The sequence below is a fragment of the Scedosporium apiospermum genome (assembly GCF_000732125.1).
Source record: "Scedosporium apiospermum strain IHEM 14462 chromosome Unknown SEQ_SAPIO_0154, whole genome shotgun sequence".
NCBI lineage: Eukaryota > Fungi > Ascomycota > Sordariomycetes > Microascales > Microascaceae > Scedosporium > Scedosporium apiospermum.
Window position 1 is genome coordinate 194,779 of NW_015971855.1, and position 23,181 is coordinate 217,959.

At 53.3% G+C, this 23,181-nt stretch overlaps 6 protein-coding genes and 2 pseudogenes across 6 annotated transcripts; 5 read left to right on the forward strand and 3 right to left on the reverse strand.

Moving 5' to 3' along the window:
* Positions 1-1,098: 1,098 nt before the first annotated feature.
* On the forward strand, positions 1,099-3,219 carry SAPIO_CDS9861 (Sulfate adenylyltransferase; the record flags this gene model as incomplete). Its single annotated transcript, XM_016791155.1, has 5 exons — positions 1,099-1,267; positions 1,415-1,442; positions 1,510-1,692; positions 1,778-1,926; positions 2,024-3,219. 5 exons carry the CDS (start codon positions 1,099-1,101, stop codon positions 3,217-3,219), a joined length of 1,725 nt encoding a protein of 574 aa, XP_016638999.1.
* Positions 3,220-4,876: 1,657 nt separating this feature from the next.
* Positions 4,877-7,525, forward strand: SAPIO_CDS9862 (annotated as a pseudogene; the record flags this gene model as incomplete).
* Positions 7,526-9,199: 1,674 nt separating this feature from the next.
* On the forward strand, positions 9,200-10,354 carry SAPIO_CDS9863 (Catechol; the record flags this gene model as incomplete). The annotated part of the gene is made up of 3 exons (XM_016791156.1): positions 9,200-9,451; positions 9,513-9,994; positions 10,084-10,354. 3 exons carry the CDS (start codon positions 9,200-9,202, stop codon positions 10,352-10,354), a joined length of 1,005 nt encoding a protein of 334 aa, XP_016639000.1.
* Positions 10,355-10,519: 165 nt separating this feature from the next.
* On the reverse strand, positions 10,520-12,022 carry SAPIO_CDS9864 (annotated as a pseudogene; the record flags this gene model as incomplete).
* A 1,657-nt stretch (positions 12,023-13,679) lies between these two features.
* SAPIO_CDS9865 (uncharacterized protein) lies at positions 13,680-14,421 on the forward strand (the record flags this gene model as incomplete). Its single annotated transcript, XM_016791157.1, has 4 exons — positions 13,680-13,707; positions 13,958-14,032; positions 14,102-14,194; positions 14,273-14,421. The coding sequence occupies 4 exons, from the start codon at positions 13,680-13,682 to the stop codon at positions 14,419-14,421; spliced, it is 345 nt and encodes a 114-aa protein (XP_016639001.1).
* A 994-nt stretch (positions 14,422-15,415) lies between these two features.
* Positions 15,416-16,638, reverse strand: SAPIO_CDS9866 (uncharacterized protein; the record flags this gene model as incomplete). The annotated part of the gene is made up of 4 exons (XM_016791158.1): positions 15,416-15,670; positions 15,784-15,931; positions 16,010-16,065; positions 16,177-16,638. 4 exons carry the CDS (start codon positions 16,636-16,638, stop codon positions 15,416-15,418), a joined length of 921 nt encoding a protein of 306 aa, XP_016639002.1.
* A 1,807-nt stretch (positions 16,639-18,445) lies between these two features.
* SAPIO_CDS9867 (uncharacterized protein) lies at positions 18,446-19,556 on the forward strand (the record flags this gene model as incomplete). The annotated part of the gene is made up of 2 exons (XM_016791159.1): positions 18,446-18,722; positions 18,841-19,556. The coding sequence occupies 2 exons, from the start codon at positions 18,446-18,448 to the stop codon at positions 19,554-19,556; spliced, it is 993 nt and encodes a 330-aa protein (XP_016639003.1).
* Positions 19,557-20,095: 539 nt separating this feature from the next.
* Positions 20,096-22,939, reverse strand: SAPIO_CDS9868 (uncharacterized protein; the record flags this gene model as incomplete). Its single annotated transcript, XM_016791160.1, has 5 exons — positions 20,096-21,150; positions 21,232-21,576; positions 22,399-22,431; positions 22,668-22,744; positions 22,878-22,939. The coding sequence occupies 5 exons, from the start codon at positions 22,937-22,939 to the stop codon at positions 20,096-20,098; spliced, it is 1,572 nt and encodes a 523-aa protein (XP_016639004.1).
* Positions 22,940-23,181: the final 242 nt, after the last annotated feature.

Genomic DNA, 23,181 nt, shown 5'->3' on the forward strand with positions numbered 1-23,181 from the left:
CAGGAGCTTTCTGCCTCTCAATGTATCTATGCTGCCCGAGGTGTAAATCTGTACTTGTACATATGAAGTAGGTAATACATACACCACTTTGGCCTGTTCCTCCTCTTCTCGGTCGCGTGCGGGCGTGCCTTGCTTTCATCCAGGGCACCCCACATCACTGTTCCCAGGGTCAGAGCGTGTTGACTTTCCCGTCCCTCCAATTCGCCAGCTTTGGTTTTTTGAACTCAGAAGGGGGAAGGTGGGAAGGTGGGAAGATGGGGTATCGCCTGGCCTTGTGGTGCCAAGATCTAGCGTTTCGAGCACGTCATTTGGAGCTAAAAGGCATTTTTTCTCGCCAGAAAATTTTATTGTTCCATACGGCTTACGGCGCGCCGCAGCTTCCCCATCCGCACGGAATGACGGAGGTCATCGTCAATGGGCCGCTGAAACTCGATTACAAAATCACATCAAGGCTCAATTGATCCAGCAAGAAGTCCCTCGTGGTATCTTGTAAATCGGAGAACCAATGGCCTTCCATATTAATCCCCATCGATCTAGCTGACGAGCTCCGCTTTTCGCAGCTGTGGCAATGGCATTGATCGAGGCATTAACCTATGTAGCATGAAGTATTACAACATTGAAGTCTCACTATCGAGATCATCAACCTGTCAAGTTGTGGTCTCAAGCGACAGCTCAATACCTACTAGTAGCCGCGAGACAAGAATTGTTAAAGTTTCCAACACCACATTGGACCCTCAATTCCCTTCTTGTTACCATAAACCTTAGTCTGTTGCTTAATACAAATCCCATTGAGGTCTTGCACAAGCTGAAGACCCTGTTCTATAAAGGTGAACCAGCCCCGTCAAGTCAAACGCCTCCTCCTCCAGGAACATCGGAGCTCCGACCTCCGGCGTACCGAAGTCAGTATTTAAAGTCCGGGTCCCAAGTTTGTCCCTTCACTAGTCCCACCCCCATTCCCTCTCTCTCATCCTCTGCTTTATTGTTGTGCTTCGTCCTACGGGTAGTTGCCTTCTTCTTTTTTCTTTCGTTTTCCTGCATCAACTGCGTGCCTCGAAGCTCCCTGACACCCCTTGTGCGTGTAGCTCCAGCTCCTTCAAGATGCCCCTCACCCCGCATGGAGGAGTCCTCAAGGACCTTTTCGCCCGCGATCTCCCTCGCAAGGAAGAGCTCGCTGCCGAGGCAGACACTCTTCCCGCCCTTACCCTCTCCGAGCGCCATCTTTGCGATTTGGAATTGATCCTCAACGGTGGCTTTTCACCACTTGAAGGTTAGCCCCCCCCAACCCTTGGTTTCACTACGGCGTTGCCCAAGAATAAGGAAAAGGGAATCGGCGCCATTGGCTCTCTTCTCGGTAGTGACCGAGTTCACTTTCACTTTTGCAGTTGTAGTAGACTAACTTTTGCGCTTACACCAGGCTTTTTGAACGAAAAGGACTACAATGGGTATGTTGAGCAAGCGCAATGCCGCCGTTACTGGGACTCAATGTCGCTAAGAGGAATGCAAATAAAGTGTTGTTAAGAATCTGCGCTTGGAGAGCGGCGTCCTCTTCAGCATGCCCATCACCCTCGACGTCGACCGAGCGACTGTAGACGAGCTCGGGATCAAGACCGGTGCGAGAATCACCCTACGCGACTTCCGAGACGAGCGAAACCTTGCTATCCTCACTGTCGAGGACGTCTATCGGCCGGATAGGTACGTTGTTGCACCCCGAATTATAGCCTCCCAGCCCTATTGGGAGCTCTCGCAGTACTGACGCCACCCTGGTTTTTACCTGAAGGAACCTCGAGGCCCGTGAAGTCTTTGGTAGCGAGGATGACACTCATCCTGGTGTTCACTACGTCCTCAATGTCGCCAAGGAGTTTTATGTTGGTGGCAAGCTAGAGGCCCTCCACCGCCTCGATCACTACGACTTCTTGGATCTCCGATGTGAGTTCTGGGATGACCCCTTGTTGAAGGTGGCAGGTGCCGCTCGCACCAGGATCTCTTGAGCTGACGACTTAATGTTCTTTCCCTCCTTCGTTAGACACTCCTGCCGAGCTCCGTGCCCACTTCGATAAGCTTGGTTGGCAGCGAGTTGTTGCCTTCCAGACCAGGAACCCTATGCACCGAGCCCACAGGGAATTGACTGTTAGGGCCGCACGGTCACAGCAAGCCAATGTCCTCATCCACCCTGTCGTCGGCCTCACGAAGCCAGGTGACATTGACCACTTCACCCGTGTTCGCGTCTACAAGGCCATCCTTCCCCGATACCCAAACGGCATGGCCTCCTTGGCCCTTCTCCCCCTTGCCATGCGAATGGGTGGTCCCCGAGAGGCCATCTGGCACGCTATTATCCGAAAGAACCACGGTGCTACCCACTTCATCGTCGGCCGTGACCACGCTGGCCCCGGTAAGAACAAGCAGGGTGTCGACCACTACGGTCCCTATGACGCCCAGGAGGCTGTCAAGAAGTACCAGGACGAGCTCGGCATCAAGATGGTCGAATTCCAAGAGATGATCTATCTCCCCGACAGGGATGAGTACATGCCCCGGAATGAAGTTCCCGAGGGTGTCAGGACGACCAACATTTCTGGTACTGAGCTTCGCTATAGGCTCCGCACGGGTAAGGAAATTCCCGAGTGGTTTTCCTACCCCGAGGTCGTCAAAGTTCTGCGAGAGCAGAACCCACTTCCTTCCGCTAAGGGCTTCACCGTCTTCCTCACTGGGTATCAAAACAGCGGGAAGGACCAAGTTGCCCGTGCACTCCAGGCGACGCTGATGCAAGGAGGTGGACGACCCGTGTCTATGCTCCTGGGAGAGACTGTACGGCACGAGCTTTCGGCAGAGCTTGGTTTTAGCCGCGAGGACAGAAAAACCAACATTGCTCGAATCGCCTTCGTCGCGTCCGAGCTCACCAAGGCCGGAGCCGCCGTCATCGCAGCTCCCATCGCACCGTACGAGGATGCCAGGGTACAAGCTAGAGAACTGATCGAGAAGTCGGGCCCCTTCTTTTTGATTCACGTTGCTACTCCTTTGGAGTACTGCGAGAAGACCGACCGTCGGGGCATCTACAAGAAGGCGCGGGCCGGCGAGATCAAGGGCTTCACTGGCGTTGACGATCCCTACGAGGTCCCCCCCGCTGCCGATCTTGTTGTCGACCGCGAGAAGCAGACCGTCCGATCAATTGTCCACGAGATCATCCTCCTCCTCGAGAGCCGAGGTCTCCTTGACAGACTCTGAAGCTGGTTCGTTGGAAGAATCGTAGAGAAAGAAAGAAAAGTTGATGAAAGGCCTGCCTTTCTTTTTACTTTGTTGTATGTGCCGGAAGGGTCTTTTCATACTATACACTACGATGATAGTTTCTTCAGGATACCTGCCCATCACTTTTTATTTCTTTTCCTCTTCTCTTTTTACAAGTCGTTTTCAAGCTCCTGCGGGGTACGATGATTTAAAGGTGCATTATCTGTAGGGTTCAGGGTCCCGAATTATCCCTGCGCTAGACGGGAACTTGGAAGGGTCCACTCGGACCAGCTCAAGTTTCATTGCTCAATGTCAGTATTGTGTTCAGATTAAGAGGTTATGATCGATGAGTTCTACATCTGTTGGCTCAAATTTGATCTTCTTCTGGAATGTATATGGCCGATGGTCATGATTGAATCCTTGGCTTGCGGTGCGCTGTGATTCGTCGGCGGTTGGGAGAACCGATCTGTGGAGGATGTGATAGGGTCGGTGGTCGACACCATCCGAGGCTTGGCCAGCCAGCCAGGCTACGGTGCAAGTATGACGAAGGTGTGTATTTTTAGATCTTCCGTGGGGTACGGCGCTTGTGGCTGGCCTCTGAAATGTCTCGAACTCTTGGGGGCTGTATCAGTAGAGCATCAACTGCATCAAATAGATATTGACGAGAAGAGGAGAAGAGCAACTAGATAATTTTGTTTCGTCAGACGTCGAGAGAGGAGAGCGTCGGCTTCATTATTGGGGGGTCCCTGCCACGTCAGAGTGCGGCGACGCGTTTCTGAAGGTGGGCGGGCGAGAGCGGGATCTCGATATCAGAGGGCGGAGTGGAGGGGGAAGGTACGAAGTCGAGCACGGTACGTAAAAGTGGACAAATCATTGCCACTGTCTTGCTACCAATTAGCCGGTAGTATTGTCCACTTGTCGGAAGGTGCAATGAGTGGACGGGTCATGCTTCGAGAAAATCATCCAGGTTTCATCAGTAGGAAGCGACTTCGTACATTTACCATTCTCGTAAGGCCATCCAGCTACCGTTACGAACTGAACGAATGGATTTGAATCGAACTACGACTTTCATATCGCTGTTGGTGATGTGATTGTCTTGGCTCGATTCAAGGTCGTGCTCACCCTCCGTTGGTCGCAGCTTCCTCGCAGTTAACAGCGCATTTAGTCATCAAAAACCACACGACTTCTTCGCGTTGGGGCGTCTTCCACAGTGTCATTATCCGCCAACGGGCACTATCCAAGGTACCCCTGCCTCCGCCACGGCAACAGAAGGCAACTTTTGCTGGATCTCCCGTTTTCTTGGGCAGAAATAAGGCTCCCCCCATCGGCGGCTAGCCCACATATTCACCGACCTCAAGCATAAACCTCAACTGACGGTGAATCAGCGAAAAGCCCTGACTAGAAGCGCCAATCCCAAACTTAAAGTCAACGCCATTTCCCAAAAGAAGACGAAATTCTATACGTTGATACCCCGACCTATTTTACACCCTGCCGTCGAGGCGAGACAAGACTGGCAAACAAACCTATCCAACCCGCCCCGTCATTCGATTACCTGCCTAGCCCTTTGTGATCTTCCTCGAGCCGACGTCGATCTCCCATTTAGCACCACGCACACGCAGACACACAGCAACCCAGATGCAGCGTAGAATCTCGCACCATGCCTTCCAAGGAACGTGATGTTCTCGATGATGACGGCCGGCCACGCGAGAAGCGCCATCGGAGCAAGTCGGAGAGGAGCAAGTCCGAACGAGAGCGAGATGGAAGCAGGACGCACAAATCGAAGCGGTCTACTAGGAGCAAGACCACAGACAGCGATGTTCACTCTACTTCGACATCACACCGCCGACGCAGACGGTCGAAGGAGGAGGACGGTTCTGTGAGGGATGGGAGATCATCCCTGATGGAGTCCCAAATTGGTGAGACCAGGTCGGCGTTTAGTCTCACGGATCGAATCTCTATGCCTTACCCGACCTTTAGCAAAGCACACAGCAAGGAGGCAGTTAATAGTAGAGAGAGCCTAACCCTTCCTACGAGGCGAGTTGATCCCTTGACGCCAGAACCCACCGATGTCGGCTCGAACCTGAGGCGATCGAAATCCGTCAACGACCAGCCTTCAGAGGTCAGGTCGTCAACGACCTCGAAGAAGAAGAGCTCTCGACCCCCGACGCCACCTGACACCGAGATTACTTCGCAGGAGAAATCGAGGACCAAAACACCAGAGTCGCTAACGAGATCGAACTCCGAACGGCCGAGGTCAAGGGTTTCGTCTGCATCGGGCGGTATGTCAAGGACCGGATCCAAATCCCGAATGAGCACAACCAAGTCGTCTTGCCTCTCTAGCCAAGCGACCTATGTCAAGGCACCCAAAGCAAACACCTCTCGCGAGCATCTACATCCGGAAGATGATGTAAAGCGCTCCTCGTCAAGGGGGTCCGGGTCCAACCGCGGGTCCAAGCAACCGGAGCAACCAGATGCCGACTCTTCGCCTCCCAGCAACTCGGACTCGTCCCCGAAAACACCTACTCAGAACCAAGGTTTCCCCATCCCTCCGCCGCCACCCACATTCCCCACGAAGCCAGATTACGCATACGGCCATGAAACGCCTATGGTCATACCCTCTGCCACTCCAGGAGTAGTAGTGATGTCATCGGCCACTCCCGGAGTCGATTACGGTACGCCCGCGCCGCCGCCTCCTCCACCACCGCCTCTGAGCCTACAGGAGGCACCTCGCGTTGATTACCTGCTGCAAAACGGTGGTCTACCTGCACGTGTGTCGAAGAATTTCCTCTCGGTCCTGCCTCGCTTCAACGGGACAAGGCCGTCGAATCCTCCGCTTACGGGGGCCGAAACTCTCTTTGCACCCTTCTTCAACCTCCTCGACCAGTATAACACAGTCCTGAATAAGCATGGATCCATCGCCGTGGCTACGGGACATCGATCCGTGGCGCGGAGGCTTCTAGATAGGCTTGAGCACGTATTCTCCAGGGACCTACCTGCCCACGGCTGTTCCTGCATTATCTGCGAGCGGATGGAGGGTGAGCATCACGGGCTGAACTGGGGAGAGGTGCTTGAGTGGGTTAGTGGTCGCATTGACCTTCCCCAATGGCCACCGTTCGATCTCGCCGAACTCAGCGCCAAAGCGGCCGAGAGCAAGTCGGATCTTCCTCGACGACCGAATTCCCCCATCAAGCTGGATCCTGACATTGCTGAAGAGTGGAGGGACCACTATCTGAGGCAATCGAAAAAGGTCAGGCAAGCTGTGGACAAGTGGCTTCATAACTGTGCAGATGCGCCTGCGCCGCCTCCTCAGGAAGTCGACGACGAGACGCTCACTTTTGCCATCCTCACGAACCTCGATGCCGAAGATCGGCCTTACTTTAACGCCTTGTTCTCAGGCACCAAGGAATTGCAGCCAGCCGTTCGTGCACCGACGCCAGTTCGCAAACCTCGAACTGACTTCTTAGTCAAGACGGGACTTTCACTCCAACGTCTGTACCGGCTGTCACAGGCGCCCAGGGATGCGGAAACCGTTGTCTATTTGATCAGGAACCGCGGCACACACGATTTGCTGCACACTATTTCAGATATTAACAACTCGGAGTGGGAGATTTTGACCTCTGGAAGATTCGACGGATTCCTCTGGTCAGGAGCTGACGGCGACGACGTTGCGACTCCTACAGCTACCGAGTCTCGGGGACCCACGCCGGCTAACGGCTACTTTTCAGCCTCTCGACTAAGCTTCAGCGGGCGAGCCACTCCGGCAGGTCTGGCTTCTCGCTTGGCAACGCCACACCGACCGTATTCGCGAACGGGCACAGCCACGCCTGCCTCGTTTATCAGCATGGCGTCGTCGAGTCACCCCAGCCGCCAAGCAGTTTCGAACGATGAAGAGGCCGAAATAGCAGCCTTGGCTGAGCTCGAACGAGAAATCTTTTCCGGCATGGAGGCACTGGAGGACGCGTTTGAAGCACTTCATCGAAGAGCCGAGGAAGTACAGACGGCGCTTAGACAGCGCAACGCGGGTCTCATGCAGAGCCTGCGTTCCCGTAGGCAGATCAACGTCTACGGAGGCCCTGGCTCAGGAAACTCGCTCGGATCTGTTGACCAAGGCTGGTATGGCGTAGCACCAAGCGAGGACGGCGGACTGCCGATGATGGATGATGATGATTGGGGAGCGGACGACTTCGAGCTGATGCCGGAGGATTCGGCTAGCAACATAAGCAGTTCGCGACACCGGAGACCGAAGCGGCGACAGGAGAGACGTACGCCGGCGCCGATTGAAGAAGATGAGGAGGAGGGATATTAACGAAAACTCTCGGCAACTCGATCTAAGGGGGAGGAGCCAACAAACCAAACGAACTCATGTGTGTTTTCTTTTCTTTTCTGTTTTTCGACTCTATTTTGCTTGATTGCGTCTTGCGCGATATCCAAGGGACTTGTTGTTTGTCTATCCCGTGTATCATTTTCCTACGACGAAGAGAAAAAAAAGAAAAAGGGAGAACAGAACATTACTTTTTGGGAGGCGATGTGTGAGATATTCCCTTTATTATTTTCTTTTTAATCGCCATCAGCTCAACTGCACTTTGAAGAAATTATACCAGACCTCTCATGTTTTCATCGATGTGTGTTTCTTTTGCTTTCCTGAGCAGGTGGATTGGATTCCGCCGAGTCTGTTTTTACTTTATTGCCATGCTTCTTTCCCACGTCTCAACCTATTAAGCTTTCGCGCTCGGATGATTTCCCACGACGGGACCATGTGGTGGCAAGTTCCAAAGGATATAGAGAATGGACCCATTTATAAAATGTTGAATTGACGACCATCTCCACGTGTACATCACCACTACGTAGACAGGCAATGTGAAGTAGTTTACGATGCAATTCCTGCCTCGCAAGATGTCCGCGGACCTCGAAGTGGTTAGCCTGAGATGGATCATGGATGTGAGTTTGTAATCTGCCGAAGCAACAAGGTATTTGCATGTCTGTCCCATCCGAAACTACAACGCTGTAGAGCCTCACAAACCGACTGCCGGACAAACCGGGTGCCTGCATTCATTCCTATCCTCGGAGATCTCGCGACGAAGCTTACCGCGAGAAAGGTGTTTCTTCGCAGGGTTCTCGGATCTCTACCACCAGACTATTGTACCACTATACAACTATACAACTATACAACCATACTACTATACTAGAACTTGCTCCACCGATCGGGTCCCACGCTAACCCTAGAAATATTAAGCCAAACTCTCCGATGATCCCCCAGAACCAACCCCAGACCCGGGGCTTTTATACTCTCTTATTACCCTGATATACTTGCCGGCACAGCTTCCCTTCCCCCATCGCTACCCCGCGCCTAACCCACCCCGCCCCACCGTCGTTCCTTCCACCAGAAGAAACCTTGCCCCGCATCATGAACGTCTCCGGTGAGACACAGCAAAACCGAACGATTTCGGAAGAGGAACACCCTTCCTCCCGCCACTCCCCTCGGCAATTCCCCAAACTGCCCCGGAATTTCCGATGAATGAGGAGTAGGTCGCCGGGAGAGGGGTAGAAAGTAAGGAGATCTTTTTTTATATACTAATCCCCAAGCTTGGATTGGACGGGAAAGGAGGTGTGTGTGTCTGTGTGTCTGAAGGGGAAATCGAACGAAACGGGTCCGAAGCATCTGCTTTCTGCTTAGCACTGCCTTACAAGAGAATTACGGAGCAGAGAGAGCTGTTCCTTGGCGAGGTTGTATATCCGGGTTTTCCATGTTTTCAATTTCCAGGACGAAACGACATTGACTCTTTTAAAAGGGAGCTCTTCCATTTTCTCCCCCGACTTTATTTTATAGGTTTCCCCAGAATAGTAGACAACGGCTTCCTCCAATCTCTTCCTTTGAGCCCTCTTAGGAAAGTGAAAAGGGAAAAAAAAGAAAGAAAAAGAAGAAGGAAAAAAAAGACACGAAATTCTTCTAGCCCTTCGTAGCCTCGTAGAAATCATCACCATGTCCGCCAACGCAAACAACAACGCCGCCGCCGCGCCCCCTTCCCTCCTCGACCTCACAATCGACAACATCACCCCCAACACGAACCGCATCAACTCCCAGAGCTCCGATGCGCGCCTCACCTACCTCATGACCCGCCTCGTCACGCACCTGCACGACTTTGCGCGCGAGACCCGCCTAAGCACCGACGAGTGGATGCACGCTCTCAACTTTCTCGTTGGGTGCGGCCAGATTAGCAGTGATGTCAGACATGTAAGTCTTTTTTTTATATATATATCTTCGTGGAAATAGGCTATTGACAGAAGACGTCTAGGAATTCATCCTCCTCTCCGACATCCTAGGCCTCTCCCTCCTCGTCGACAGCATCAACCACCCCAAACCCGCCGACTCGACCGAAGGCTCCGTCCTCGGACCCTTCCACACCCACGACGCGCCCACCCTCGACAACGGCGCTAATATGTCCTTCGACCCGGAGGGCGAACCACTCCTCTGCGTCTGCACCGTCAAGGACCGCCACGGTAACCCCGTCCCCGGGGTGAAGATCGACATTTGGGAGACCGACAGCACAGGCCACTACGATGTCCAGCACGCGGGCAGGGATAGGCCTAGTGAGCGGTGCATCATGGTTTCGGACGAGCAGGGGAGGTTCTGGTTCGAGTGTATTAAGCCCGTCAGTTACCCGATTCCGCATGATGGGCCTGTTGGGAAGCTCTTGATGAAGTTGAATCGGCATTGCTGGAGGCCCGCGCATCTTCATTTTATGTTTGAGAAGGAGGGCTGGGACCACCTTATCACGTAAGTAGACGCCTACATCCGCTCGATTACCTCCTATCTGCTCGGAGAGAAGGAAGATGAAAATTACTGACACTTTTTTGACTTCCAAGTGCGCTCTACATCCGAGGTGATCCGTACGAGACCACCGATGCCGTGTTTGGTGTAAAGAAGAGCCTCATTGTCGATCTCGAGACCGTAGACAAGGAGACGGCCGAGAAGTACGGTGTCAAGGAGGGCATCCTCTACCTCAAGCACGACTTTGTGCTTGTCACTGAGCAGGAGACGCAAGAGCTCCGAGATCAAAATGCGCGCGAAGCCATTCAGAAGCTGGGCTTGAAGGTGAAGCTCGTTGACCACCTACCTGTTCCTGATTTGGATTGAGGAGTCCACGAGGGACTTCCTCGTGGACAATGGCGGGCAGACTCTCACAGGAGTCAGTTTGGGGGTGGGGTTGAAGGGATTGAGCGGCTCTCGCCGAAAGAAAATGGAAAGAAAGAAAAGAGAAGAGAAAACACGGCAAAAGGTTGTACTGGAGAATTTTTATATTTAATGACTTCTTGGGCCGGTCTTGAGGAGCTTCGACACGTTCTCATAATAGCCGTGGGTCCCGCCGTACTTTGAAACGATGGACGCAAGGTCCACCGCTTCACCGCTCCGGCTCCGACCAAGCACGGCCGTGTTTCGCGTGCTAGGGATGCGAAGTACCACGGACTCTGCTTCGAATCGGCATTCCTCCGCAAGCTTGGAAATCCACGCCACGAGGCTCGCATAGGCGGAAGTGCCATTCGTGCGATCCCGGGGAGGAGGAGCGCGGAACCTGGCACCACTGAGGTTATGGCTGCAGCAGGGTATCATGATGAAGGGACAATCAGACTGGGCCGCGAGGATGGGTGTCCACGGGGTTAGCTCATCTGCATGGTTGGATATTATAAAGGTTCCTTTGGGGAAAACCCCGTCATGTATGGCATCTGGGTTCGTTAGGGCGGCGTCGCCTTCGCCCGAGGCGTCTTCGGTCATTGCGAACGTTGGCAGAAGGACACGAGCCTGTAGTGAATCTTTGGTACCAGCAATAGACGGTACTGCTTCTGAATCAAGTGCGAGCATGTTGTACTGCAGCCAAGACTTTCTGCTTCGGGCATCGAAACCCCAGCCCGAATATCCTTCCTTCCGGAGGATATACACCAGTAGGCCGTTCCCACAGCCGATATCGACGAAACCGGGAAACTCTTTCCCCTTGTACATATCCTCCCATAGTTCTATGAGAAATGCAGCGATGCCAACATCTTCAAACACATGTTTGGACGGATCTGTCTGCTCAGACCATGAATCGATTAGCGCCTTGGCATATTTAATCTTCAACTGTGTGTGCCTGTCCTGCAGCCTCTCCCGAGGTATAATCTTGTCCAGGTTCGGGACGCGCTTCACGTAGCCAGTCACTGTTCCTTGGCCATGCTTGTGAAGGTGTTGGAGGAGCATTAATGCCGTCCGTTGGGTCTTGGTGCTGGTCCGCAGGTCTTCGCGGTCAAAGTGCCAAAGGTGCACGGAGACGGACCCCGTAGACGCCGACTCGTCCCATTCGTGGAGATGGGCAATTCCCCGCACCTGGGGATGGTAGAACGGCGCCTCTTCTGGGGTAGATATGTGAGGAATGTAAACGACCAGGGATCGAACTCGTCCCTCTACCGCTTGGGATGTAAGGAACAGGCATGTTTGATCCAACGGCTTATCCCTATTCGGGTTCCGCGGGATTAGCCTCCTCACAAGAGCTCTGTCGAGTTCAAAGTCCCGGAAAGACGTCATGAACACCCCATCTTGTCCGGCAGAAAAATTGCGCGCAGAAATTCCGCTTTCTTCAGAGAGTATATCGGCACGAAACAGCCAGGACGAGTTGTGGTTCGGATTGAGAACAAAGCCATTCATCACCTTGAAGAATGCCGCTGTGTTAAAGGAGCATGGATGCTCCACGACGGGAATCCACGTATTTCCATCAACATCGTGTATCTCTGGGCTGGCCTCTAGCTCGTAGTATCGAGGTGAGAAGGCAACCATGGTTAGGGTGTCTCTCTTCTGCAGGGCCCGCGTGAAAGAGCGCACACAGGGCAGGGCCGGGTTTTGAGACGAAACGAGGTGGAAATGAAGGGAACAGAGAAATTTCCGTAGTGGTTGACGTCAGCGGGAGATGCCGACCCGCCAAAATTACTCCCCCTCTCTTGTTCATGGTGCGGGATCGGTTGGTGCGCGTCCCGATCGATGGAGTTTTAAGCCCCAACGGTTCCCTCTCTAGAGAGGGCCTGGCCGAGTCATCCCCGCATTTCGGTGTCGCCTTGCTGCGTCCTGCTCGCGTGTGGAAGATCGAGTGGTCCAAATGTGGCTAAAAAGAAGGTCTAATAAGTTTACCTAGCGTGGAATGGCGCTGAAAGGAGCCTTCGATGGAATTCTTCGGATTAGCCCGACCAGTGAAGGAGGCCAACGAAAGCACTGAGCGAAATTCCATTTTGCTGCAGCCAGCCCGAAGGGCTTGAGTCATCACAATCAATCATTGGGGGGTACTTGGATTTGATGGGTACACGCCAGCTCGACCTGGGCACTGTGCTGAGGTGCTGTGCTCAGACGACTGATGCTATCAATGCCGCTCCCAAGAGCCTGAAGAGCTCGCTCAACAGCAACAGTCCAGACCACTCCGTAACCTCAGTCTAAAGCGCGGCTTGCCCAGTCCGAAATGACCAGTTTTTCCAGATAGGAGGCACCGAGTCACAGAGCAAGCCGGGCCACCATCAGGCCGGATAGCGCTGACTCCGGCACGTATCCAGCCAAACATGTCTCGATCTCTAGGCGCTGGCTGTAAATAGCATGCGTCGAGTGGTTCGAAGGCGCATGTGGTCATCTCCGGGGGCGGAGTCTCCTGGCCTATGTACCCGGGTTAAGGGAATCTACATGAGGTTGTTGTCCAAGCTTTTGTACCGCCCATGTTTTGAAAGAATGCGGAGTGGGCGTCGGAGTGGCTTGGGGAGAACATGACGCTGGAGTCACCGATTCTGGATCGGTACTCCAGATCAGCGCATCAACCACAGGGATTGAAATTAGATGGTGTGTGCCTCAGTGCCTGCACCTAAACTACATCGACAGACGTTGGACAGAGAGAGACAGAGAGACAAAAAGTCTGGACACGCACTGTAGGCAGCCAGCGTCGATGCTTTAGGCTTTGGGGGTTAAGCGGCACTGGAGCAATCATGGCTGGCGACAGCCTGATAGTGCGCGGCCAACGCCCAGTGCCAGTTAACTCGCCAGCTGAGCATCGGTTGGCTGGCTGTGGCAAAACCCCGTGACACAGTGTCTCAACACCACTTCACACCCCGCCTAACCTTTTTTTTACCGTTCAGGCCCCAGAATCTCTGCCCAGAAGTTTCTTGCCACTTCCCCCTTCATCGATCCTTTCCTTCTGAACACCACCAAAGTCAGCAACCGTCTCGACGCGCCCATAAATACCCAGCTCGCCTCGCACCCTTTCTTCCAAACCCCATCTTTCGCATTCTCAACAACCATCCAAACTTCTCTTTATCCTCCTTCTCTTCCTTTTCCAAAGGAACTTCAAACGCCTCCCGGCTCCCAACTACTTACAGCGAGACACCGTTCGTCCGTCGCTGACCCCGCAGAGTTCGACTCGACACAACCCATTTCCCAAAGTAACCCCCCAAAACACGAGTTTATGTCAATCGAAAATCTCAAGACCTACGGTATGTCGCTTCTTTCCTCCTTTGCTTGACCCTTGAAATCATCAGGAATCGTGTGGATTTCGAAGGACCTGATGGATGGAGTCGTCCTCACGCGCTCAGGATGGCCCCTCAATCTGCCTTGGTTTAATTGCACATTTTACCCCTCAACACCCTAGCTCCCCGCCTCCGCCCCTTATCTCCAGCCACCTAGCTGCACATCCCGCCTCGCTTCACTGCCTGCTTCAAGGTCACATTTAACTAACAACCATAGATCCCTTCGCCGAGGCCGACGAAGACACCGGAGAAACCAAGCAGACGCAGAATTACATCCATATACGTATTCAACGTACGACTTACCTCCCCCCCTTTTCCATATCTCCCTTCAATCGAGCATGATTGCTAACGACCTATACAGAGCGCAATGGACGTAAGACCTTGACCACGGTCCAAGGTCTTCCTAAAAAATTTGACCAAAAGAAAATCCTCAAGGTCATCAAGAAGAAATTCGGTATGTTACATCCCAGATTAACTCGTGGCTGAATTTGCCACCATCACAAGACCATGACTAACAATTCTTTCCCCTTAGCTTGCAATGGCACCATCGTCAACGACACCGAGATGGGCGAGGTGATCCAGCTCCAGGGTGACCAGCGCAAAGATGTCCAGGAGTTTCTGGTAGACAAGAAGGAAGGCCTTGAGCTCGACCCCAAGACCATTAAGGTCCATGGATTCTAACCCCTCGCTGTCACGCCGGCGTGTCGCCCTGCGACCGTAACTCTCGGTGGGAATGACCTGGGTTTGTTTTCCTTTATTTGGGGCGTCTCTGAAAAATGGCCGGGTCCTTCGCAAGTCGATCTTTCTCTCTTCATTCTGGAAAAAAAAAAAGCGACTTGCGGGACCCATCCTGTTCCTCGTCAACCTGCTTCGATGAAGCAATATTCCGAGTCATGGCCCGCCAGAGCGGTTTGTCACAGGGGCGTGCACGCGAACCTGTTCCCAGTTCTTTGACAGGTTTCGATCCGGCTGCGCATCCTAGGATGAAAGGGATCTCTGGTGTTGATATTGAGGAGGATAACCGAAAGATGAGGCGAATATCATTATTATGGAATCTTGCGTGGGGACCAGTATAAGCTCCTAGCGGCGTTGCTTCTAGCCAACGTCGCTGCCAGCGGACACTGGTTTTCCCAGGATTTGTTCTTGGCAGGACATGCTCTTCGCTCGTTTTCCCGCATAAGCATGTCGAGTATATCGTGGTAGAGCAACTGACATAATAATACTTATTCCAGCCGGTTTTTATTCCTTGCCCATTGATTCAATGTGATATCTACGTTTTGTGTGATGCCTATGTTTCCGTTGTGATGCTCTCCTTTGCCCACAAGCAAGCAAGATCCCTACAAGTATTGAAGAAATAATTCGTCATATTCAAACCTCAGCTACAAACGCTAAACTCGGTAGTGATAGGGGGTATCAGTGATGAAGGCATCCAGAGGGAAAACCAAGACAAGAACCGTACATGCCAAACAAACCCAAACGAACAACCCAAAAAGAACCAGGAGGTGGAAAAAAACGTAAAAACTGCTCCAGAAAGTATCAAAAGAGAACCTGGGTTCCGCAAACTATCTCGGCTGGAACCCCTCCCCCCTTCTGCCCTTTCCCATTTTCATTTCCTTTTTTTCTCTTTCTCCTTTGCTTTCTCCCTTGGGGGAGCTATTTTGCATTCTCTCGTCTATTACAACTCATCGGGCTCGACGTCCACGGCCATAGTCGTTCTCCTTGCCGCCTTCCTCAAGTCCTTCACCACCCGGCGAGTTATGGCGAGGAGGGGTATTTCGGGGAAGTCTGGGTGGTGTTGCTGTGAGTAGAGAAGGGCGAGGAGGGCGACCATGGAGAGGAAGCTGGCGATGGAGAAGACGTTTATGGAGGTGGATGTCTCTTTCCGTATAGTTATTTGTTGATGTGTTATGTGGTAGCAGATTGTAAGCATCTAAACAACACGAGAGACAAGTCATTAGCTCTGGGTTTGGCCATCTCCAAAAGTTTCGGGGGGGAGGGATGGGTTGCAAAAACGGAGCGCAAGCTCGTTTGGCCAACACATACCGTTGCGATGCCTATCCAACCTGGAAGGAGGAGACGACTATCGCGGAACCCGCCTATGAGCGAGAGGGCGCTCGATGTGACGTAGGCATTTACGGCGTTAATGGTGAGGAGGCGGACGATGGTTGCTTGCGGGGTGTAGTTGATTAACCTGGAGACGGAGCAAACTGGGTGAGCATGATGCAATCGATCTGGGGGGGCACGTGAGGTGGGGTAGGGGGAAGCTTACCATCGCGACATGAGGCAATCGGTGAAGAAGAAAGATAGATAGCCAGCGGCGGAGCACTGGGATAACGACAGTTAGCGTAAGCTCCCCCAGGAAGTAAGCGCAGCCGGGGATGGAAGCCGTCATGACTGTCTCGAAGGTCCCCAGCATCGGCAAAGACTCAAACGCACCCATATACACGCCAAGGCCGAAGCCGTCTCTGAAAACCCCCATTGTCTGCCCTCGAGAAATCTAGATATCACTCCATCAAGGAGAAGAAGCGCCGACGGCCAGCCCCAAGCTAGAGCCGGGGTAATGGACAGCAGTCGGCTCGCAAAGAGGAGAAAGTGCCATGATTTGGGGATATTAAGGGCTATGGCGACGCGAGGGGCTAATATCGAGGAGGGTAGGTAGCTCTGCGTCTGTTGACGGGGACGGGTGGAGGGGGTATTCGAGGAGGAGGAGGAAGATGTATTATTATTATTGGGAATCGCGGTCGAGGTCGTTGCGGAGGGTGTCGTCGTCGCCGTCGCTGTCGGGTTCACAGATCGAGTCGTAGGGACATGGTTGTGGGCCGAGGCGGTGGGAGATGCGTAGGAGGAGGTGAAGGACTTGCTCAATCGCGCTGTAGGCGCGGTGGAGGAATTTGCCATTGGACCATTGGATCCATGGGCGAGGAAGGGGGACGTCGAGAAGTCCAGGTTGGGCCGGCGAGGAAGGGGAGGACAAAGGGAGATGTCGTTTTCCCCCCTTTCGTTTTCGCTCTCGCTTACGTACAAGGTTGGCGGTCTTGGTGCTGAGCTTCAATGTTGCGATACTGATTGTGGTGATATCATGACATGGAGGGAGCACGAAGTAAACAGAGATGGGCGAGTTGGATCGGATTGGGGTGAAGTAATAGAATCGCAGTCGAAGCGACGAAGTAAACAAAACGAAGAAGGGGGGAATGGGAGGCTCAGATTAAAATATAGAGAGGGAGAAAAAAAAAGTCTAGGATCTAAGACAAGAGACAATAATAGGGACCAGCAAGGTCGGTCGTGTGAGGTCAAGTAGCAATAATAGACAGCAGCGCCTTGCCTTGTTGTGGGCAGCGAGTCATTTGAGTCGGACAGGGACAGACACAGGGACACAGGGACACAGGGACACAGGGACGGGACACCCAAGGCAAGGACAGCTCCAGTCGCAGGGTTTCGCAGCCCAATATATCAAAATGGCGGGTGGGGGCAGACGGCCTCGTTCAATTGGAGTGTGGCCAATTGATGGATTGGGAAATGAAACGACACAAGGCTCGTCTGAGGTGTGCTTCCTGTTGATGCAGGTTATGTAGGGCGAGGAAGAGGGCGAGGGATCGTCTGGCTCACGTTTGTGCTCAAGCCGTCAATTGCTTTTGTTGCGTCGGTGTGGTGTGCGTGTGCCTGTTTGGGGAGGCCGTTGCGAGATGAGTTTAATAGTGTCAGGCGGGCTGAATGGGCGGACTGAACAGGCTAGGTTGGACAGGCTGGACAGACACGAGGACAAGAGTACGCGAGAGATCAATGACTTGGGCATAACATTGAACATTAATAACGTGGACTCAGAGAGAACTTTCAATCTTTCTACGCTATCTTGTTCTTCTTGCTCACCGTTGTGTCTGAATTAATTAGGCTCCGGGGATAGGAGATGCCGCCCAAAGATCAGATCAATGATATTACCCTCTGATTGCTGTAATCTAGGGTTGATAGAACACCCTTGTAAGAGCCCTGGAAGTGCTAGTCAGGAGGTGCCGAAGACCTGGAGAACAGAGTTGGCAGCCCCTTTACATTTGAGACTTCATCAAATCCAAGCACTTCTAGCCAAGGTGATGATCTTCCGTGGAAGCCGTGGACAGAGGAATAAACTGATGATGCCAAGTAATTCCACAAGTACGATTACGCGTAACACCGCTCAATTGGGCCAGACGAATCAAAGCTGCTCTAATAGCAATTCCAAGACGGCGAGGTGGAGATGCAGCTTGCAGGAGCTGTTTTGAGACCCTGGACTCTTGAGTAGCCAGGCCAGGCCAGCACAGCACACGGCCTGATCCGGTGGTGTGGATTTGTTCGTTTGCTGATGGAACGCTGCTGCCCTGGGCCTGGTGCCTGGTTCTTCTAGTGGGTGGCATGGCCGCCGCCCCTCCTAAATCGACGATCAATTGATGCCGCCTGGCAAATCCGCAAGGCCAGCGCCAATCGCCGAAACGGTCCAAGCTCCTCAAATTTTCCACCCCCCCAAGAAAAAAAAAAGAACAGCCTTCAGCCTTCCGCTTGTCACACCAGACCAGACGAGACGAGACCCCTCCGACAAGCGTAGCCACCGGCGCGGTTTCCTCCACCGGGACACACACACGCCAATCGCGAACCGTAGTGTCTGTCGCCGCCCTCAATTTCCCCCTCTTTTCGCACCCGCGGCGTCCTTACTTCCCATAGTACAAATCAGCCCACCATGTCCTCGGCCGCTCGTCAAGGGCTCCTCGTCCCGAGGACGGCCCTCACGCCCTTGTCCCGAACATATAACTCCGCCTTGCGAACCTGCCCCGCGACGAGCCTTGCGGCGAGGACGGCGCTGCAGTTGCGCATGGTGGGAAGCGTGAGGGACATGGTCCGTACGACGCAGGCCAAGCTCCAGAAGGAAGTGAAGAAGGGGGATGCTCAGGCGCCGACGCCGTCTTCCGAAATGCAGGCGATGACCGACCAAATGCGGAATCGCATGCTTTTGCCCGGTGTGTATATTCCTCGGTCTATCTTCGATTTCCTATTTACCCTGCTTTCCTATATACTCTCCTCCCACGCTTTCTCTCGTTTTACACAGCGGAATAGCTAACTCTCGAAATCTCCCAGGCACATTCGTCGCCCTCCCCCTCTCCCAATACCCCCGCCAACCCCTCGCCTTCCTCAAATACCTCTGGGCCAGCACCCGCAGCACCTGGGAAGCCCGCCTCATAACCTGGGGCTACCGCCTCCAGTCCATGCCCAAGGGCTCCTTCCGCCCGGCCTTCAAGCCGCAAACCCGCCAGATCGTCCCCACCGCGAAAGCCCTCCACCGCCGCCTCAACGAAGCCCTGGCCGCCGGCGACCTCGTCGCCCTCCGCGAGGTCTGCCACGAGCCCCTCTACGACATGCTCTCGCGCACCGTCGACTCGCGCAACGCGAAGCCGGGGGCCAAGAAGGAGATCCTGGAGTGGGAGGTCGTCGAGTATCATAACTCGTGGAGGCTTCCGCGCTTGAACTACCACCGCGTTACGTTGATCCCGGAATCGAGGTACGGCCAGCAGACCGCCGTCGTGACTTTTGATACTACGCAGAGGTTGACGAGGAGGGACGCCGCGACGGGAGAGGTTATCAAGGCGGGTACCAAGGCGCAGAGGAAGAGGGAGAACTTGGTGCTCATGAGGTCCGTGGATGGGAGGAATTATGAACCGGAGGAGTGGAGGATATGGGGCTTTGTGCCCGAGACGACGCTTCAGGCCTGGGAGACGATGGAGAAGGGGAAGAAGGCGCTGCAGACTTCGAGTCTGGCGAAGAAGGCGAAGGAGTTTGGTGCTGAACTGAAATAAAGCGTTGCGGAGGAAGGCCCGGGGGAAGAAAAAGAAGCCGGTGTGTGTTAAGGATGTATAGTTTCGTGTACCAGTTCTTGGAAAGGCGGCATAGACATGATGGCGACTCCTCAGCCCAATCCCTAGGGACACACCACTCCTGTATAAGTATAGAATTTGTATAAAAACAATCAAGAATAAATCTACCTTTCAATGATGCGCAAGTTTGGTGAGATGGTGAACACGATCAATTACTGAGAGGAATCACAAATGGCGCGTGTGTGCGTGTGTGCGTGTGTGTATTCTCCGGTACTAGTGCGTATAGCAATTTGATAGCACTCTCCTTCATCCTTCAAACTATCGACTACTCCTTCCTAAAACTCTCGGGAAAATGTGGTATAATAAAAAGCTGGCCAAGGTTGGATCCACAGATCCTGATTGACAAACACGAACCGAACTTAAGCACGATCTCCCCAAGCTTCCCAACACCCACTCCCCCCAAGCAACCTCCTGGAAGGCCTTGCCAGACAAGGTGGGTCAAGGTCGGGACACGCGAGTTCTTAAAAGAACTTGCCAGCCTTCTTCGAAAATGAGACCTCGTCTCCCTCCTGGTCGGACGAGCCCGCTTCAACAACGGCCGGAATAGGACGATCGAGGGCATCAAACCGTGTCCCATTCTTCTTGGCCAAGCACCACTGGACTCCTATCCTCAACCCAGAAGCGGCAAGAGCCCAAAGCATACCTCCCACGGGAGCAGCAACAAACGCCCCGAAAACGGCCCAGTCGCCCGACGTAAGACCCTGCTCGATGAGTATGAGGCGGCCGCCCTTATAGGCATCGCCGTAGTAGACCGTGCCGAACAGGAAAACGGTGAAGATACCGCCGAGCCCGCCGACAACGACCTCGAAACCTCGCCACCACCAGAAAAATCGATCTGAGAGACCAATGACGAGGACGGGGACGACAGCGGCCGAGACGAGATCGGAAATGAGGTAGATCTGGAGGATAGAGGGAGCCTTGAGAGCCAGGACGATGGTGGGGATCATGATCAGGACAACCATGGCGCGAATATACCAAATGTTGAGGCGGTTACGGAAAAGATCGTTGGAGGCGCTGGAGACCATGGCGGACTGGATGCTGTCAAAGGCGGCAGTGGACATGGAAACGACCATGACAAGCACGATACCGACAACCCACGCGGGAAGCTGGTTCAGCAAGAGGAAGAAGGCGATGGATCGGTTATCCTCAGCCGAATCACCCGGATAAGCACCAGACCAGGTAGCAATGAGACCAGTGCTGCCCACCAAGGTCAAGACGATGCAGATGATGACGACTGCGACGGTGACGCCGACCCAGAGATCCTTGTCGGTTTTCGAAGCAAACGTACGCAGCCAGAGGGTGGAGAGGAAGAAGTCATTGGTGAGAATGCAAACAGGTAGGATGTAGAGCAGTTGCCATCCCAAGGTTGAGGCTTCGAGAAGGCCAGACGAAGGGATGAGGGAAGTGTCGATCTTTGTCTTTACACCAATGGTAATGGAGGCGATGATGATGAGGCAGCAGACCATGACTCCCTGAATCATATCGGTCAAGAAAGAGATCTTGAAACCTCCTAGAGCTATAGAGTCAAATGAGTTAACCTTGACTGCTCACCACAAGGTGGCTAGTAGGTATTGTTTGGAAAGATGGCGGAGCCTACAGGTGTAAATGGTTGTAACGGCACATTGCACAATCATAACCGGCAGATCGGGGACTCCTGTCATGGCACTAACGACTTGGCCGATGGCGGACAACTCGGCAATCATGTACAGGAAGAGCGTCACCAGAGTCATGAAGCTCAGGAACAGGCCGCACGGGATGCCATAACGCTGCCTCGTCCATTCAGTCAAAACGAAGCCTTCAGGGCACCGCCTCCGGATAATGGGACCGAGAGCAGCAAATGCAAACAGAGGCAGCGACGACGACAGGGCGTAGATGACGACTCCTTGGACACCAGTAATGGTGGCGAGTTCGGGATACGCGAAGAGAATTGCAGAACCGAGGACTAAAGTAGTTAGTATTTCCCAGAACGTTTCAAGAGGGAGGGGAATGAGGACGACGGAGTATCAGTCGGAGCGGCAGCACGTTTCCCACGCAAGCATTAACTTGATCGAGTATTACGGTACAATCTCAGCTTCGTTTCCGCAGACAGACGTAATCTCCCAAACTATCCCCAACGAGCAAAGGTAAAGAGGTCCTCGTGAAGACACCCTCCTAGTGGGAATGAACTAGGAGAGGCGTTGACAACACGACGACCAACCAGCTCGTGGAGCTTGGGGTGGATCCAGTCATCTGCTTCAACTCGGCGCCCGTAGTGAGCCGCAATCACCTCCTCGCCGGCGAATCTGCGTTGCCTCAACAACCACCGTCGAGGCCTCTTACAAGGAACACTCTCGGGAAAGTAGTAGAGAAAGCGGCATCTACAGTTTCCGCCAGGCGAGAAGGCGATGGTTTATGATCTTGGGAAACCAACCTATATGTCAGCGTTCGCAAAAAGGGGCCGAGCCCAACCTCGTTTTCAGAGGATAGCTTGGGGGTTCCGGAGTGGGTAAGGGCAAGTCTGCGTCGGCAAGACCGCCGGATGCCGGGAGCCAGACAGGACCAAGTGTTTGCAGGTCCGCGGATCAACTCCCCGTTTCTGAAGAGTGAAGCGCTCTACCTTCGGGTACACTCGGGCCGTGCGTTGTGTGATTTCGCTTGCTGCCGCTCTGAATCTGAGAGAGAATAATGATTGGGCGAATGCCATTCTCGGCGAGCTTTCACAGCTCGTCTCGAGAAGGGGATCGTTCCCAAACTGCTGTTGTTTGCTGAATATTTCTCTACTCACCAGCGGCGACAAAGTTGAAGGCTAGCGGAAGAGCTGTAAATAGAAGTTAGTTTGCATTCCCGTTAGTTCATGCGAGACGGAGGGGAACCAAATTCAAGCTTGACGAGATCGGGGGGAAGTTGGACCGGGGAGGTAGAAGTAGTCGGGGCGGGCCTGGAAGGGCTTCCTGATGATCACTGTCGCTTCGTCTTCCGGCGAGCAAGAGTTAGGATTACCAGGTCGGCCTTCGCGCCTTCCAATGCTCGTCAAGCCATTAGACGCATGCTAACCCTTTTGAGTTCCATTGCCGGCAAGGAAGGTGTCCTTCGACTTGGACATCTTCCAGGCAATGACGGTTCCCATGACCCTAGAGAAACAGGTGTGGTTAGCCGCATGATAACTTTATACACACAAGCAAACCAAGCTAAGGCCAAAAGTTTTGCCCGCAGAGAGCCGTGATCGAGGAGGGACTCTTGGTGGGCGAAGAGAGACGGTCGTACAGAAAGAGGCCATAAGTGAGGTAGATGATGGCGTTGGACGCCTCATAAGACGGTTGACCCATGATAGTTGGCAATAAATTCCCAAGGAAAACTAGAAGCTACAAGCTATAAAAATGAGTTTGACACCCGAAAGAGTACGAGTTGATCACTCGTAGGATAATGCGAGGTCAGAACAAGAATGAGGGGGGAATCTGCAGTGTGGAGATGCTCTGGTGGATATTCAACGTCCAGTAAAAATTCCAACATACGAAGTGACACCGGGAGGGAGGCTCTTTCCCTCTACTATTTATACAAATAGTGTACG